Source organism: Pyrus communis, chromosome 4 (genome assembly GCF_041283825.1).
Source record: "Pyrus communis isolate YQ-2024b chromosome 4, ASM4128382v1, whole genome shotgun sequence".
NCBI classification, from domain to species: Eukaryota; Viridiplantae; Streptophyta; class Magnoliopsida; order Rosales; family Rosaceae; genus Pyrus; species Pyrus communis.
In genome coordinates this window covers 23,147,856-23,167,680 of record NC_142568.1, presented here as the reverse complement: position 1 = coordinate 23,167,680, position 19,825 = coordinate 23,147,856, and the positions used below count along the sequence as shown (strand labels likewise).

The 19,825-nt window shown below is 35.1% G+C and overlaps 3 protein-coding genes across 3 annotated transcripts; 2 read left to right on the top strand and 1 right to left on the bottom strand.

Moving 5' to 3' along the window:
- The first annotated feature begins 995 nt into the window (after positions 1–995).
- Positions 996–3,231, top strand: LOC137723409 (pathogenesis-related protein PR-4). Its single transcript, XM_068462602.2, has 2 exons — positions 996–2,540; positions 2,979–3,231. The coding sequence occupies exons 1-2, from the start codon at positions 2,256–2,258 to the stop codon at positions 3,147–3,149; spliced, it is 456 nt and encodes a 151-aa protein (XP_068318703.1). The 5' UTR covers positions 996–2,255; the 3' UTR covers positions 3,150–3,231.
- Positions 3,232–6,733: 3,502 nt separating this feature from the next.
- Positions 6,734–7,279, top strand: LOC137722203 (pathogenesis-related protein PR-4-like). Its single transcript, XM_068461165.1, has 2 exons — positions 6,734–6,970; positions 7,073–7,279. The coding sequence occupies exons 1-2, from the start codon at positions 6,734–6,736 to the stop codon at positions 7,277–7,279; spliced, it is 444 nt and encodes a 147-aa protein (XP_068317266.1).
- Positions 7,280–15,534: 8,255 nt separating this feature from the next.
- On the bottom strand, positions 15,535–18,731 carry IAA16 (indoleacetic acid-induced protein 16). Its single transcript, XM_068462033.2, has 5 exons — positions 18,070–18,731; positions 17,115–17,341; positions 16,692–16,827; positions 16,095–16,156; positions 15,535–15,820 (listed from the first exon to the last, which is right to left on the bottom strand). Exons 1-5 carry the CDS (start codon positions 18,357–18,359, stop codon positions 15,783–15,785), a joined length of 753 nt encoding a protein of 250 aa, XP_068318134.2. The 5' UTR covers positions 18,360–18,731; the 3' UTR covers positions 15,535–15,782.
- Positions 18,732–19,825: the final 1,094 nt, after the last annotated feature.

The following is a 19,825-nucleotide window of genomic DNA, read 5'->3' as shown; positions in this document are numbered from 1 at the left end:
ATATCTTAATTTGATCATTTACATTATTCACTTAAGTATATTAATTATAATATTCTAGGTAATAAAATACAAGCGTTAGGAGAGGACTTACACTCGCGATTTTTCAACCTATAATAAATAAAATTAGGCAGATCAACAAAGAAAACCGAGCCAAGAGAAGAGCCACGGCACCTAAATTGAAGTCTAAGTTTATACCAGACTAAATCAAATGCCCGAGAACATTGAACTTGTGTAGAATTAATAATGTTTAGGAGCTATCCGGTACTTGGATCTGTCGAACGGTACATGTACTATCTAGACATTGATCACGGCAAAAATTAAGGTAGTAGACGACTTTGAAGATAAGGTAGGCTTTTCATCAGTTGAAAGTTCTACAGAGACAAACACAAACAAAAGTGTGTCTGTACATATAGACAAGCTTATATGTCAATAATATATATGCATGACATGTTACCACATAGACAGATCAATAAAAATTAGACGTTTTCATTTAGACGCTTTGTTTTTTAATTTCTTATATGAAACTTTTATTCTTTTTAAGAATTTAACTAAATATTTTTCCTACAATTTTTGTGATTAATTTTATTCTATTTTATTAGAAGTTTAAAAACGATATCATCTACTAAGGGGGAGGGGGATGAGCTTAGTCTCACAATGGTCTACCAATAATGTGGTTCAAATTCATCTTGGCAAGAATCGAACCTAAGACCTCTCATTTTCAAGTGAAGAAGAATATCACTAAACCGTAGTACTAAGTGGCAATATTGAATTATTACTTAAATATTGATTAACGTATTTCCTATTAGTGACAAATAATTTAGTTTACAAACTTAGTTTAAAAATTTGGCCTCCTATGATTATCCTAAAAGATTTTGCAAAAGGTGAACGCTCTCATTTTAATTGGTTTTCGAAACTATGTAAAAACTATTACAAATCCATTTTCGAGGAAATTTCATTGCACCACGAGCTACCTTAAATTTATAGGAAAACTAATGAAAATAACTTGAAAACTTTGAGTTTTAACGATAAGGATAAAATAATGGGTAAAGTGAATAGTACCATGATTGACTTTTTAGTGTAAAAATGTAGTTTTTCGTTAAAGTAAACAGTATAGCGAGCTTTTCGTTAAAACTCTATAAATTTATTTGGGCACTCTGGAGATGTGCTTGACGACGAATCTCAATTCGAAGTTTCTAACTATGTTCTGACCCAATTAGTAATATTTTAAATTCGTTTAAATTAAAAACCTATTGCCGCACCATAAGCTTCCTAAACTTCAGGTTCAACTTTCCGGAGATATTTAGTTTTGTATAATGTTCTTTGGGTCTTGAATTTGTTGGCCCGTAAAATTAAATTGATAAGGCCCAAAACTACAAAGAATAGACCGAATTAAAATGAAACCGAGTACGTGTGATTTGGTTCAATTTTCTTTTAAATTTTTTATTTTTAGAACAGTTCTCTGTGCCAGGATGTGAAGATAAAAGATAATATGACAAATAGTCCAATTACTTATAAGTATATGCAAAGTTCTTTCTTTCTTTGATGTGAATACTCTCAACATGCATCTTTAGGTGTGCTGAATTTTGACGTTTAATATGTGGACAATACAAATCTAGTAACGTAAAACACGTGTGATAGTTAGAATTCACACGTTGAACAACCTGCTCTAATATCATGAAGAAAGTTGAACTTCTATCATAAAATTACTGGCAATACGAGAAATGACACAATCTCTTATAAACTTTTGAATGTTTTTCTTTTCTTCAATGTAAGACTTTTTTTATCTGTGCGCGTTTCTATCTGATCAGGATTTTGGGGTCAAAAAACTTATCATGAGATGTGTGCTATTTATATTTTCCAGTCCAATTTTCTCTTCTTCATCCACTAGCCGCATTTTTTGACCAGATGGCACACAATAGTGCCCATGTGGACCCTCCACCACCTTTATATAAAACTCTCTGTCTCTCTCTCTCTCTCATATATGAGCAAACGCGAAGCAGATTAACCAGAAAAACAAAGGGCTAAGTCTTTCTTGACTTTTGGCCTTGATTACGTACATTTGGTATGGAAAAACAAGAATCCGCACGACTTGCTTTAATTCTAGACAGAGTCATATTCCACAAAAGCAGTCAGGCTCTTCCAACACTACAGTAATTTAACATCAACCATACATTCCCACTATAAATTAATTAGCACTTGGCTAATATTGCAGACCATATCATCCCTTGTAAAACAGATACAAATTCCTGATAAAAATGGGGAAGTTAACAATTAGGGCATCCGCATCATGCACGGTGGTGCTGCTGTTGGTTTGTGTTATTATGATGGGCTGTGCCAGCGCCCAAAGTGCGAGTAACGTTAGATCGACGTACCATATCTACAATCCAGAGAAGATAGGATGGAACTTGAACACAGCAGGTGCTTATTGCGCCACTTGGGATGCTAATAAGCCTTTGGAATGGCGTCGGAAGTTTGGATGGACTGCTTTTTGCGGCCCCGTCGGGCCTCGGGGCCAAGCATCTTGTGGCAAGTGCTTAAGGGTACGTCCATACTTTTTTTTTTTTGTGATATAATTGATGATAATCTACGTGGGATATGAGATAAATATCGTTATACAAATCAAACGTTTGATCTTCCATCTCTGAGTGAATAAGAATATTACAAGACTGTAATGATAATGACACATTATAATGTAATTAACTAAGTTTTTTCTTTTATTTTTTGCAACAAAGGCATGCGCACAATTAGAGTTTACTGGCACTACAAGAAAACAAGTTTATGTGACTACAAACATTTGTCACGTAATGTGAAAATTCGTCACATTTAATTATATGTTACGAATTTTAGCATCATTGTTCGTGTCATTTATGCCATACAGCACGTCTGGAAAAGTGGGCATCACAAACAATATTACTACCTGATCCATGTTTTTTTTAAGTGTGGAAATGATTAAAATCATTTGTTTGGTTACACTGCAGGTGACAAACGTGAGGACAGGAGCTCAGGCAAAGGTGAGAATTGTTGATCAGTGCAGTAATGGAGGCCTAGATTTGGACGAGGGTGTGTTTAAACGACTGGACACTGATGGGAAAGGCTATGCCCAAGGCCACCTTATGGTGAACTACAAGTTTGTCAATTGTGGCGATTAAACCATACACTAGCTACTCTCATGTATCTTATGGTTATAGTCATAAGGGATTAATAAATAATGGAAACTGCTCCCTTTAATAACTTGTGTTAGTGGTTATGGATGGCATGGTAAAACTAATTAAGTGTAGGGGTGGGCACAGTTCGGTTCGGTGTGGTTTTGAGTAAAACCGCAATCAAAACTGAAACTTTTTGTTGTGCGGTTTCGAAGCCAAAACCAAAATGCAACCAAACCATTTGGTTTGGTTCGATGTGGTTTCAAACGGTTTTGGTTTGATTTTTAAGAAAAAATGTACAATTTAAAATTTACACTTATCTACATATAAGACGGTCTCATTTTCCACATAATACATTAATTAACCAACCCACATGAGAATTCTATGAGATATAATCAACTAGCTTAGCCTAGCCTAGCTAGCTAATTGCACAAATGATAGACTTTGTGAGCAGGAAAAAGCACCCTAATGGAGTGATATGGCTTATAATTTGATCAGAGATTCATTTGCATTTGATCGCAGCAAGAATTCTCATATGAGTTTTGCGAGAGAGAGAGAGAGAGAGAGAGAGAGAGAGAGAGAGAGAAAGAGAGAGAGAGAGAGAGAGTAATGTGGATTGAGGGATAATTTGACAGTATGTCAAATAGGGTGGAAAGGGATGATAATTTAGTGTGGTTTTGAGACCATACTAAATGTATGGACTTTAACAAACAACCTAAACATGACATGGTGCTGTTTCGGTTTCAATGCAGTTTTCAAAAGCCAAAATCGAAACTAAACCGTTTCCTACACAGTAGTTTGGTTTCAAAATCGCAATCGTTTCAGAACAGCAAAATCGAATTGTTCGATAAGGTTCAATTTGGTTCGTATTTCAGTTCCGATTTTTGATTTCAAATGCCCACCCCTAATTAAGTGCTTATATTATACTTCATAAACTGCTATTTTAATTATTAATTGTCTCTTGAGATATGCATTTTTATTGGAGGAAAAATGGATATTGTAAGTGGGGTTCTTAGGGGGGCTAGGGGAGAATGGGTGCCTTGAACCAAGTGAGGAGGGCCACGAGTGCTCGATTTCCCCTATGGCACTGGCTTTTATTCGCACTATTTTTCATATTATCAATTAATTTTAAGATGAATTTTAATTTATTTTATGATATTAGGTTAGATTATTCTAAGTTTAAAGCTCAATGATACGTGTTCTACGTCACTCAATATGTTGCTCAGTATTTAACTTGAAATTCACCCTACATATAAGAAGATCCCTTCCAGTGTGACTTTTTTTTTTTCTTTCTCCAGGGTTTATCTAGACTCCAGAGGCTTGTCATCAACATTGTCTCTTAAGTTCGAGTTAATATATAAAACAAACGTACACAACATTATGAAATTTACATCGATTCTAAATATTAGCTTACATGTAAATTTGACCGACCGATAACGATGAACTTTTTCATCATATAATCCTATGTTCTTAATTACTGTATATAATATTGTTTTAGCAGAGGAGTGCATTTTGCTGTCGGGTTTTTTAATTGGCTTTATATGCATTTTCTTTTTGTTAAAATTTGATTGATTATTTTTAGATGAGATCATGAGAAGATTAGTGAGATCCAAGAACCAAATTTGGCCTGCGGCTTCCAATTAACGTAACGTTACGTACACTACAATTGAGCATATCCGAGAGAGATCCACTGGTCATAATCTTTGTCTTGTTAATATTATATTATGAGAATTTTAACGAAAAATCTATAGTACTGTTCATTTTAACGAAAAATCACATTTTTACATTAAAAAAGTCAATCCTGGTACTATTCACTTTACTCTTTATTTTGTCCTTATTATTAAAACTCGAAGTTTTCAAACCATTTTTCATTAATTTTCTTTTATATTAATGCAAGATCTTAAAGCATCTTCAATGTGAGACCCTGAGTTACCATCAACTTTGAGGACTCATTTAGGGGCATCAAAAGAATAGTTGAGTTCCTAAAAGAATATTATCTGCAATGGAAAATCCTTATACAATAATCCCTTAATGTAGGGACTAAAATATTAAAAAATTATTGTTCATTTTCTCGAAGTATTGTGACCATGGTAAAAGTAAAAAAAAAAAAAAACTATCTCTAATATTGATTTTTCAAGAGTGAAAAAAAAATTACATGAGAAAATTAAAAGGAAAATTAATGAAAATAACTTGAAAACTTTGAGTTTTAACAATAAGGACAAAATAAGAGGTAAAGTGAATAGTACCAGGATTGACTTTTTAGTGTAAAAATGTGGTTTTTCGTTAAAGTGAACAACACCAGAAGCTTTTCGTTAAAGTTCTCAAAATTAAATGAAAAGCTGCCCCACATGGGTGGGTTCAAAAAACAAGGAAAAAAAAAATAAAGAGCGACATCATTCCCACTTAAAATTAATACGTGGTCACTCTTTAAGTTCCTATATCAGATTCATATTTAAGAAGTTATTTGAGGTATCCGACGAGTTCTTATATATTGAGATACTTTGAGAACTTTTATTCCAATTCAAGCCTTTTGCCCCTATATATATATATATATATATATATATATATGAACTGTACGGTTTTACGGACTCTATTTAATGCCTCCATTGAAAATGCTCTTGGGTCAAGCCGAACTATTGTCCTGGCGTGGAGAGAGGTGCATGGCTGCAGAGGAAATATTTATCATTTCAAATGGAATATGTGTTTTCATGTCTGTTTCTAGACTAAGAGATATTTGCTTAAATGAAGTGGCTTTTTAATTCCTTCATACATTAATTAATTTTGTGCGACCTCTTTTTTTGTGAGGACATTTTTACACATTCTCGCTCTCTTGCGTGTGGGAGTTTTCAAGTATATTATCTAGACAACACAATTTGAACAACATAGAGCATATGAGAATTTTTTTACTTTCTTCTTGGCTTGTGGTGATGTTGTTCTATTCAAATTATAACACATATATTGTTTTTTTTTTCTTTTATATAATTAAAATACTCTAAAAGTGGAACATAATCAATCTTGTCATCCACCGCTATAATAGTACGTAGAATGATACAATACATAACTTGGTTTTTTGGGATCCATAAAAATTTCTCCTACAATTCGAAGTACTTGAGAGCTCCTAAATAGCAAGAAAGCATCCCAAACAAGTTGAATGTTTAATAGTTTGAGCAGCCGCCTGATATTATTCAGAATGCTTTAATAGATGTCAATTGTTGTTGGGGTAATGTCAAAGTTCAAAAACGTTCGATTTCATTTGTCATTTAAATAGATAAATGATCGCCTACAAATATTATAATGTACATTTGTGAATAATTCAAATGATCAAATAATTTTAATCGATCAAGTGGGATTAATCAAAACATCATTTTAATAATCTGTTTTTCTCTAGTTTTCTGGTAGTACACAACTCAATCAGTTGCTCTAGTCCCTCTCTCTCGTGTGTATATTCTATTGTACGTGTCACAATGCGCGGATGTGCTAGCCAATTAACTCACGCAGGCCAAACAATTCCAACTTCCCTAAGGTTAGATTAGTAACTACAACACCAGGCCTCTAACTTCAACCTAATTACAGATCACACAAACCACAAAATGGCAGGGAAGATTGCACCATGCTTTGTGTTGTTAGTTTCGGTCATTGTCTGTGTATTTGTGGGAAGTGCATGGGAACAAAGTGCTAGTGTGAGATCCACATACCACCTCTACAATCCTGACCAAATCAATTACGATTTACGTGCCTTCTGCTCAACATGGGATGCTGATCAATCCTATGAATGGCGCAGCAAATACAGATGGACTGCATTTTGCGGACCTGTTGGCTGCCTCTTGGTACGTATTAGTTTGTTAGCGCTAGAACACTCCTACATTAAAATACTAGCTGATTAGCACTAGAACGCCAATTTTTTATTTTATGAATTTATATATGTGCAGGTGACAAACACTGGGACAGGAGCACAAACAGTGGTGAGAATTATTGATCAATGCAGCAACGGAGGGCTAGACTTGGGTGTGAGTATGTTTAACCAGATTGACACCGACGGCAGTGGCTACGCATCCGGCCAGCTTATCGTCAACTACGACTTTGTGCGGCGACTAAATTTAGCCTGCTATAAGCCCCGGATTAATTCAGTAACTTAGTAGTGAACTTAATTATTATACTAAAAAATAAGCTTCACCATGAGATAAATTGAAGCGGAATTGCTCCTTGTTCTACAACAATAAGTATTATTAGAGATTGTAATGTACTTCAACCTTTTGATAAATATATATGGACTATCATGCGGATGATTGCACCATTAGCTAGGGGCTTCCTCTTTTAACGAATTAATGGATTGCATGCTTTATGTTAAAACAAGAACATTTCCTTATTATTCAGTGGATTTTATAGGGTCCAAAACTCCATATATTGATACAAGAGGATGAACCTAGGAAAGGAACCTTGAAAGTAAAACTTACAATCGGTGAGGACAAATAAAATTTTGAGGAAGAGGAAAAGTAAAACTTCCTAGTGGGTCACTCATCGTGGGATTGCTCTCATGCGAACTCGCTTAACTTTGAAGTTCCTATAGAACCCGAAGCCAGTGAGCTCCCAAAAGGCCTCGTGCTAGGTATAAATGAGAATATACATATAAGGCTTACAGGATCCACTCCTCTGGGCGATGTGGGATGTTAAAATCCACCCCCTTAGGGGCTCGACGTTCTCGTCGGCACACTTCCAGCCAGGAATTAGCACTAATACCAAATTATCACATCCCGGCTAAGGCCCCCACCACATCTCGGGCTCGACTCCATCGTAGCATGATATTGTCCGCTTTGGGCCCTGACCACGCCTTCATGATTTTGTTTCTCGGAACTCACACGAGAACTTCCCAATGGGTCACCAATCGTAGGATTGCTTTCACGCGAACTCGCTTAACTTCGGAGTTCCTACGGAACTCGAAGCCAGTGAGCTCCCAAAAGATCTCGTGCTAAGTAGAAATGAGAATATACATATAAAGCTTACAAGATCCACTCCCTTCGGCGATGTGAGATGTTACACTTACGGTTTTTTCAACTTTTTTTAAACTAACATCTATTCATTTTCTAGATTGATTAAGATACTTTAATTAAGGGACGTAATTTTCATACACCTCTTTCTGCTTCTCACACACCTCTCTTGATTTTTTATCGTTAGATTGAATAAGTAAAACAGAATCAACCGCCAGGATTATGGTGTGTGTTTATCATTTCCCTTGATCAATTGTCACCTCATCATTTTTGTATTTATTTAATATCTATTCACTTATGCTTTTTTTTTTTTTTTTGGGTGACTTCGTCATGGGAGTCCACTCTTTCAGGGGCGAATAGGACTCACAAAGACATTTCCGTCTCTCTCTGGCTACCATCATGTGATTCACCAGCATCAGAAATCAAATTAAAAAACTGTTGTGTGAAATACGAGCCTCATAACTAATTGCGTAGAATTTTTGTGATTTTTTTATTAAAATTAATTAATTAAACTAATCCCTCATTAGCAAAAAGCAAATAAAGAAATAACTTTATTAAGTTATCAAAATTTTACGACTACTAATAAAAAAACATAACTGAAACATAAAACGAAATATACAAAGAAATCAAATGTAATTTCCAAAAATACCAAATGTAGTCTTTAAATGTACAAAGAAACCAAATGTAGTTTTCAAAAAAAAAAGTTAAATATACCAAAAATTTAAATGTACCATAAAACGAAATGTACTCATATTAAGTAACCAAACTTACCAATATAAGAGAACGGACTTTTATTATATTTATGTATGTGACAGTGAATTTACTATAAAAAAAAATTGAAATCACCATAATGAGAGATCCATATAATAATTTCAACTGTACGAATGAAGAGGGAGGGAGAGGGAGGGGGGGGGGGTGGAACTATAAACTAACATGAAAGAAATACATAAAAAAAATAGGGGCATCTAATTCAAAGGTATAGGTTGTTTTTGGGACTAGATCCTGTTAGCTAATTATGTGACATCCCACATCACCCAGGGGAGTGATCCTTAAATGTATATTCCCATTTTTACCTAGTACGAGGCCTTTTGGGAGCTCACTGGCTTCGAGTTCCATCGGAACTTCGAAGTTAAGCGAGAAGAGGGCTAGAGCAATCCCATGATGGGTGACCCACTGGAAAGTTGTTCGTGAGTTTCCAAAAACAAAACCGTGAGGGAATGGTAAGCCCAAAGCGGACAATATCGTGCTACGGTGGTGGAGCGGGCCTGGGAAGTGATTTCTCCCAAGCCGGGATGTGACATTTGGTATCAGAGCCTAACCCTGGTCGCGTGTGTGCCGACGAGGACGTCGGGCCCCTAAGGGGGGTGGATTGTGACATCCTACATCACCCAGGGGAGTGATCCTTAAATGTATATTCCCATCTTTACCTAGCATGAGGTCTTTTGGGAGCTCACTGGCTTCGGGTTCCGTAGGAACTCTGAAGTTAAGCGAGAAGGGGGCTAGAGCAATCCCATGATGGGTGACCCACTGGGAAGTTGCTCGTGAGTTCCCAAAAACAAAACCGTGAAGGAATGGTAAGCCCAAAACGGACAATATCGTGCTACGGTAGTGGAGTCGGGCCCGGGAAGTAGTCCCGCCCGGGCCGGGATGTGACAATTGTGACATCCCACATCACCCAGGGGAGTGATCCTTAAATGTATATTCTCATCTTTACCTAGCACAAGGTCTTTTGGGAGCTCACTGGCTTCGGGTTTCGTAAGAACTCTGAAGTTAAGCGAGAAAGGGGCGAGAGCAATCCCATGATAGGTGACCCACTGGGAAGTTGCTCGTGAGTTCCCAAAAACAAAACCGTGAGGGAATGATAAGCCCAAAGCGGACAATATCGTGTTACGGTAGTGGAGTCGGGTCCGGGAAGTAGTCCCGCCCGGACCGAGATGTGACAATTTGGTATCAGAGCCCAACCATGGTCGCGTGTGTGTCGACGAGGACGTCGGGCCCCTAAGGGGGTGGATTGTGACATCCCACATCACCCAGGGGAGTGATTCTTAAATGTATATTCCCATCTTTACCTAGCACGAGGCCTTTTGGGAGCTCACCGGCTTCGGGTTCCGTATGAACTCTGAAGTTAAGCGAGAAGGGAGCTAGAGCAATCCCATGATGGGTGACCCACTGGGAAGTTGCTCGTGAGTTCCCAAAAACAAAACCGTGAGGGAATGGTAAGCCCAAAGCGGACAATATCGTGCTACGGTAGTGGAGTCGGGCCCGGGAAGTAGTCTCGCCCGGGCCGGGATGTGACAAATTACATAATTTTGTATCAATTATTTAATTTTGTCTTTTTATATAAAAAAAATTTAATTCATTAATTTTTGTGATAAAGTATAATATAAAAAAATAAAATATGTATTAATATGTGTTATAGGTAGACTATGAACAAAAACCCATGACATAGGTAGCTGGACAATTAAACATACTACCTATAAGTGAGATATAAAACCTAACTACAAAATACAAAAATCTAATACCTACAAGTAAGATACATTAAGTAGTGATACATGTTAATTATAAATATGAATCTTCATATAGGTGGAAAAATACAATTAACCTATGACACAGGTTGATTATAAAATAATAATAATAATAATATTATTATAACTAGGGTTTGGAACATAAAAAATAAATAATTAAGGGGATAATTAGAAAGAAATAAATTTTTATAATAAATTTTATCAATAAATAATACTACTGATAATAAAATAATTTTAAATTTAAGGGATTTGACTTATTTTAAGAAACTGGATTGTTCCTAATATTGGTTAAAAAAATTGGATTTATATCAAATTTCACATGAAAATAATATATATATATAGTACATAAAAATAACGTGAAAATTTTGATTTACAAAATTAAATTTAGTCTCTGCATTACCCAATCTTTTATGTGCATAATAAGAAAAGTTTATAAATTATTCTTACCAATTATTGAGTCACATAAGTATTTGTAATGATTTTTGAAGCTAAAACAATGAAAATAAGTACCAGAAGAGTTCTATCGGGGTCAAAACATCTTCAAGTGATTCCGCATGAATTTCTAGAAGTTAATAGTATGGAAGAAATGTCACGAAATAAGTTCGATTATAGAGGATTTGAAGGCCCTCCCTCCATCAGTCACTGAAGCTTCTTTTCTTCACGTTCGCCGGCAAGCCAACGAAGCTGCCCACAAACTGGCTCATTCCGGTCTCAATACTTGTCAGTCCTGTACTTGGGTTTCGACCCCGCCTTGTCTAATTTTAGACCTTCTTCTGGCGGAGGCTAACTCTTGCTAACTTGTATTGATCTTTCTTTAATTATCAATGAAATTTCTATCGTTTCTCTATAATAAATAAAATAAAATAAAAAGTTCGATGATTGCTAAAAAATTGGACAAAAATGATAATCTCATTTTTTAAATGATCAGTTTTTCATTATGTCGTTGATTAGTTATGTCATAAAAAACTTGATTGTTATATCATCGATATTTGATTGACATGTATATAGAGGAAGTCTTTAAGGGAATGGATATCTATTTTATTTTTACTTTTTTTTTTTTTAAATGGGAATTAGTTGTGGGCTCTACATGACATCGAATTTTAACGATTTGTGTCACATCCCAGCTCGAGCCCCCACCACATCCTGAACTTGACTCCACCATAGCACGATATTGTCCGCTTTGAGCCTCGACAACGCCCTCACGGTTTTGTTTATAGGAACTCACACGAGAACTTTCCAATGGGTCACCACTCCTGGGATTCTACTCGAGCTCCATCGTGTACTATTTCCATGGCAACACTCTCAAAAATGAGGGTTCCAGTGGAACAGAACAAATGATGTCGAGCCAAGAGCACTTTCGTTCCTATATAATATAAAAAAGTGGTGGATGTAAGAATCCACAGCTGATCATGTCCTTCAAGTCGCACGTTGCTTTCTGCCACATCGTTTTAAACGAAGTTTTACCATAACATTCCCAAAGTTTCTTTTTTTTTTTTTTTCAAATAAAAAAACAAGATTTTTTTTATTGCTCTCGCACGAACTCGCTTAACTTCGGAGTTCCTACGGAATCCGAAGTCAGTGAGTTCCCAAAAGGCCTCGTGCTAGGTAGAGATGAGAATATACATATAAGGTTTACATGATCCACTTCCCTGGACGATGTGGGATGTTACAATCCCCCACCATTAAGGGCCCGACGTCCTCATCGGCACACTTCCAGTTAGGGATTGGCTCTGATACCAAATTGTCACATTCTGGCCTGAGCCCCCACCACATCCCGGGCTCGACTCTACCGTAGCATGATATTGTCCGCTTTGGGCCCCAACCACGCCCTCATAGTTTTGTTTCTAGGATCTCACACGAGAACTTCCCAGTGGGTCATCCATCCTGGAATTGCTCTCGCGCGAACTCGCTTAACTTCGGAGTTCCTACGGAATCTGAAGCCAGTGAGTTCCCAAAAGGCCTCGTGCTAGGTAAAGATGAGAATATACATATAAGGCTTACATGATCCACTTCCCTGGACGATGTGGGACGTTACAATTTAAACTGTATATTTTTCAAGTTGCACCTCATAGATCATCCTTGCAAAATATTAGTCAAATCAGAAATTTTTAAGACGTCTAATTGGGTTCAAAAAAATTAAAGAATACTTTGTTATATAAGAAACAATGAAATTTTATCTTGATAATTAAATAGGCAAATGATTTTGGATTGAATTGAATTTTTGCAAAGATAATCTATGAATCGAGACTTACAAACTAAACGTTCGGATCGTTGAAGTTCGATGTTCCCTTTGCATAAAGGGCTTGTATGAGTGTGTGTGTGTGTGTATGTGTGTGTGTGTGTGTGTGTGTAATATATATATAGGAATGTCACGGAAATCAAATTTTACATTGTTTTTATAGAACTTATCAATTAAAACTCGTGAGGTTTAAAAACAAAGTTTAAACAAGTAGAATGTATACATTCGATTCCACATGTGGATCCAAGATATTATATATATACAACAAGGTCCGGATATTGATACAATTCCTCTATTATTCTTTGTAATGCAATATTTCGTTAAATTTCGATTAATTTATCAAATAACTAAATAAAACCTATTGTTCCTTTAATTAAACTACGCATCATGTTTATAAAAATTTTAAAGGAAAGTCTGCATGGATCATGAAGTGCGCTTGCCAATATAACATGTATATTTGCCGAAAGTGAATTGAATGGTTTGAACTTTATGTAAACTACAGGGAGTAGGACTCTCTCATCTCCAAATCACTTCCTCTTCAATCTCTTCTTCTCTCAAATTTTTTTTTTTCTATAAAGTAGTCAACACCAGATGTTGACATGGTTTAATCATAACCGTTCAAATATGAGGAGATTAGAGGAGAGAGGAATTTGATGAAGATAGAATCCTACCCCAAACTACAGTTGCTCAAAAAAATGGTAACCTATAAAGAATCCTAGAAAGGAATGGACAAAGTTTACAAATCCCAAGTTTCGTGTTGGTGTTCATGCAACTTGCAGAACCCCTAGCCTTTACGTTATAGATTATAAGATAATTCACTTCCCATAAGGAGTATCCGAATATTATAAAAATGTTGACTTATCATTCAACATTTGCATATAAACATCTTTGAAAGAGCAAATTAGATTCTCAAATCCCAAGTTTTGTGCTGGCGGGTGATCTTACAGTTACACAAAAGAACCACCATATCCGGCATTCCTGCAATAATATATTGTCGCTATGCATGCTCGTTCTTCTCTAATTTGATTTATTGTTCATGCTTTTGAGGATCGAACTAACTAGCTAGGTTCATTTCATATTCGTATTATAAGTTCCTGCTGTGATTTTGTCTGAGATATGGTTCGATTCAAAGGGAGGGAATACAGGTGCATGAATGGAGGAAATGGTCCATATTATTTTTCAATTATTTGGTCCTGCTCGTTATAAATGCCATAAAAGAATATGGATACTTCAAACAAGAAATACGGTCAAGGAGTGATTTTCGTACTCTTATTCATCCTCTACACACTCTTTTGAATTTGGGTCATTGATTTCATTTTGTTCAATCAAAGGGCTGAAAAGAAAAATGTGCAGAAGACTAAAAAAATAGTGTATATAAATCATTTTAACAAATTTTATTGAAGAATTGGTGCTTATCAAAGTTTTTTTTGTTGGAAGATGCTTCTCAAAGTTACTAAGTTAGGTCTTAACATTTTTGCGCAGAGTGCGATTAAACTATATAACCATGTAATTGTTTAATTTGGAAATGTTACAGAGTTAATAATTCCACACAACGATCAAATATGTTAGCAACTTTATATAAGTGCAACCAATTTGTTTCTATTGATATAAACCAGCGGGTGGACTTGTTACATATATAGTACTCTGCATGTATTGTTGCATACGTTCCTGTAGGAATTTAGAAACCGGGTAATCTTTTTCATACAAGTTATTGCAAGAGAAAATTAGAAATGAATCAAATTTGGAACTTCAAATATAAAAATAAGTATTCTTAACAAACTAAGCTGTAAGCTGCAAATATCTCGCAAGAATCGTGTTTTTGCGTCGACAACCTTCGTTAATTGCGCATATAGCTGTCTAATTCATGGCACATATATAATTGATCAATCAAATTAATAAATGCCCCCAACATTGTGCACATGTCCCTGCTCCACCTTAGCACATAGTTCATGGATCTCATTCATTGTCTTCTCAACAAATATAAATATGGATAAATGAGTAAGAACCATATATATATATATATATATATATATATATATATATAGTGTTGTTGAACTCTAAAAATCTCATTTTACACTCATCACAAGTGCATTTTTCTTTCTAAATATAGAAAGTTTAGAGTGTAGAATGAGAAATTTGGAGTGCCAATAACAATTCCCTACACACACATATATATTAGATGATGTTTTATAATTCGATTACATGTTATTTCGATGATAGTTCTCTTCTTAATACTAAAAGAAATAGTAAATTCAAATTCAACCACCAATCAAAAGAAAAGCTGATATAAAATAACCACGTCTTCTAAGCATACAACCAATAAATTTTTGAAACTTGACAGGAAATATCTGATCAATCATAACTGTCCTAAGTGCAATGAACCAAGATATCAAAGAACAAGATTCCAAATAAGGTGTTGTGTTTTTTAATCATAATTTAAAATGAAATGTCAGATTATTCTGAAAACTATAACATTAAAAATTCAACAAAAATTTAACATAAGAAAACATAATGCAGAGAATCTCATCATAATATTGTTGGTCCAAAATAATGATGCAGAGAATCTCATGTCCAGTGCCATATTAAAAATTAGAGAGAATAAAACCACTATTAACCAGCGGGGCCATGGACAATAAAGAAAGTTGCACATGAACCACTATGAACATCTATAATATATATTATTGCTTCTTGTCGTCCCTAACAAATCTCAGAATATATTCTTAACTTTAGTTAAAAACATTAGAAGGACCAAAAAGAAAGGAAAAAAAATACAGGGTCACAGACACATCGAAACTTCATGCTCTCTCCCTCTCTGCAGAGCCGGTCTGCATGCTTTCATTTGATTGTGTCCATGGCCGAAACATCAACCCAAAGCAATCTAGCAACTTCTTCAACTTCTGTTCTTGCACTTCTCCACCGCTCTTGGTGCTGCAATAGGGTGTAAAAAAATTAGTAGGATTTTAAAATTTTAAATTAAAATTTGAAGACCATTTTGTTTTTAAGTTTAAACTGGTTTTGCAAATGTTTTTAGTTTTAAAAATTTTATTTGATTTTGAAAACTAAAAGCTGAAAATAGTTATCAAATAAGTTTTAAATTAAAATAAAAATTAAAACTATAAAATTCAAATCTGAAAAACCAAAACCTTAAATCGTTATAAACTGCTCTAATATGTAACTTAAATAAATAATTTGAGGCACTAACCAAGTCCAATAGCTTCAGATCCCTTCATTATTCGCAAGCGTTTGCATGAATTGACGAACATTCTGTGACAAGCCAAGACAAAATTAGTGATTTGTGGTTCATCATAATTCAAGTAAATTGCAGCTTAAGTTTTGAATTAGATATAATTAAAGGATAATGCTTGTGTTCTCGCCATTGTGAAAGATACTTATTTTCCCACCTATGATCAACGTATCTTTACTTTACAAACATCATCATAATCTAAACTGTTTATTCTCTTTATGATCATCTAAAGATCAGATATGCAAAAAATATTCAATTTTGAGATTGTTTAGCTATCCATCCATGTCAAACCAATCAACTGTTTTGATAACAAGTAGCATCTTCATAATGAATTGTTCATTTTTATGCATATAGATGGCTAAACGATCTCCAAATTGAATAATTTTTTCAATATATGATCTTTAGACGATGAAAGGAGGATGAATTGTTCGAATCATAATTTTCATGCAGTAAATATACTTTAATCATAGAGGGACAAATAAGTTCCCCTATGAGTGGAACACAAACATCGTTCATAATAACTTAGATTAGTACATATAATTTGAAAGAACTTACTCCCATGGCACATCTCCAACAAGCATCCAATCTCCATCCTTGTCCTCATATGTAGGCACATACTCAGAACCATTGAGAAGGTCTATTAGTTTGCTCTCGTTCATGAAATCCTTCATTCCTTGTGACCCGTAGCTACCTTCAATATTCCACAATTAAAAATAATAATTATCAGTTTAAGTTTTTATTTATTTATTACAAACGACAAAATTTTGTAATCAGCTAATTTAGAGGAAGGAAGTGTATGAAACCATACCATAGTGGGTTCAAAGAAAAAACTCTAACTAGGGCATCCACCACTTGCCTTATCAGTTGTAAGTTACTAAATATCCAAACTTAAGTATAAAATAAAAAAAAAAATTAAAAAAAAAAGGCCTATGAAAACCCTTTTGTTAAGCATGATTAATTAATCACTTAATTAATTACCGATGGTGAAGGAGCTGAACATTTTTCCTAAGGCAGTAGAAAGCTCTTGGTAGCTTTTGTACAACTTCAAGTCCACTTTACGCAAGTAGGGTGCGCCATCCATGCTGACTTTAACAAATGCTGCGCTGATACTGTTGGTCTTTTCACCCTCATCCGAGACATCCTTTTGGACGGCCAGGATGTTCTTTCGGAATGATCGGACGGGTGGCCAACCTACAACTTGAGCCCTGTAATAATTCAGTAATGTATAGTATAGTTAGGCAACGGTCGTTATTACGTTATTCAAATTATAACACGTAACTTAAAAATATGACATGAAAACTTTATCGACTATTATTATAACACATAAAATAATATATCACATTTTTGAGTACCCAAAAAAAACTTATCAGTAATGTACACATGAGTACAATAATTTTCTTGTCTATCTTGTTCTACTTTTGATGAGTTGTCCATAATTCATGTTTGGTGTTTGAGAAAAAAAGCAAAATAAGATTCCATGTGTTTTGTTCGTTTCCTTAGTGTTCCCGACAACCAACTGAACCATTCAAAATTACCTACAATTCAATACGTGATGCAAAATTATTTCTCTGGATGCACGTGATCCATGGAAAATAAAACGAAAAATTAATGTTGAGACAAAATTATTTTCTCTGTTAGAAACCACTTTCTAGTTTCATGAGTTGTAACATACGATTTAGATTCTAACTTGGTACAGGGAAACCAATACATAACTCTAATCAACTTAGCAAGTATTCGTTCCATGAGCAAGTACGTAACTAATTCATAATTTAATTGTCGTCTTTCCTTAAGTGAAAATTATTTGTATCGTCTTAACTGACACAATATACTCAAATAAAAACTATTTATACCGTCTCAACTGACTCAGTAATACTATCTAGCACAGTAAGTAATACTCAACTAAACCAGTAATTAGGTAAAAAAGAGAACTTACTTGGCAGCATGGGGCTTAGTTGGATCATTTGACATAGGAACAGGAGCAACATTCTTCTCCTTCATCTCCACCACTTGATCTTCATCACCAGCTGACTGATCTTCAGATGAAATATTGAGCTTCAAATCAACAGTTTCAGCAAACCCTCTCTTTCCAGTGTTCTTGGAAGCTTCACCATCCTTTCCAGCAGTGCTTAATATTCCACCAGGCAACCCCAGACGCAGTTCTGTCTCTTCAAAGTTTATCAAGCTATATTTCTGATTCTGCTCTTCATGTATCACGCTACCCATCGTGCTTCTAGGGTTTTTCTAGGGTTTTTATCTCTCCCTTCTTCTTCTAGGGTTTTTATCTCTCTCTTCTTCTTCTTCTAGGATTTCTCTGTGTGTGTTAAGGGTAAATATTTGAGGTTAGCTTTCAGGACTTAACAACTCTATGATGTTTGTGAAGAGGGTGGAAAGTGAAAACGTGCAACTTTGGAAGAAGGCGAAAATAGGTCTGGTCTGGGAGGATATATGGCTTGCTGAAGAATCTTTTGGTGGAATTAGACGGTTCAGATGGTGCCAAGTGGAGGGTTCAGTTAGCTGGATCGCTCGGGCCTTGTCGGAAAACTGATGTCACGGGTGATGTCAGGTTGGAATGATTGTGGTTAGGCGAGTGGACACAGGACAACTTGGCGCTCTCTGTTTGCCTTTTATTTGTTTCCTTGGGGCGCGATGGCCCCACCTCCACCTACAATTAATCATTAATCGCAAACTTAATTTAATAAAACATTATTAAGTAAACTAAACTATTCTTAAACTTTTAAATTTTTTTTCCTTGAACTTTTATTTTTAAATCCTACAAGTTACTGGCATTCTAAAGTGTCTCTCCTTACATAATTGGTCTACTTTTCTTATTCATTTTTTTATTTATAAATATATTAGTTGCCAAACTTTACTAATTATTACAAAATGTTTAGTCCTTTTTCCTTTTAGGAGACAATTCTCCATGGAAATTCTTTAGATAGCCTACCTCCAGTACGAAAAAAAGTGTGGGTGACTATTTTTCTTTTGGTGATCAAGTGCAACTGTCTTTCGTAGAGAACGAATAATAATCATTGATCAATATTAATGTAGATCAAAATTCAAATAGCTAGTGGATTGCAAATTAATTTGAAGGCGCAAATTCGATATACATACGATCTTTAGGGTGTTAAGAGTTTGTTACCTTTCGTACTATTAATAAGTAAATTTGAGGTTTTCTTATATTCTGTAGTGGATTTCAGTTTACTTGTGCTTTAAGGTAGTCATTTGATGCATTCTCTTTGTCACAAATATCAACTCAATAATCAGATTCATCTCAATCAACTACTCGTACTCACCCCACACACTTATGTGCGATTATAGAACATCTTTACGATGGAGAAGAAAGTATTGAGCAGTACTTCCTTCCCTTTTAAGTCCTGAATCGAATCAAACGAACCTAGCTAGCTAGGCTCGCACAGCATAATGTGTTTAGTTAGAATTGTGTTTTCAACACAAAGCTTATTGGCAATGAGTAATGTTTATAAGGAAAATATTATGGCCACAATTACTACATTTTGGGAATCTTCAAATAGAAAATGGGGAGAGATCTACTAAGCATGTGCTTCTTGCATTATCATTGATGTATATTAACCATTAAGCATGACGGAAAAGAAAAAATGGACAGGTTTTGAAGCTTTTACCTTAAATCCCATCAGCTTACGTCTTTAATTTATTGATGTATATTAACCATT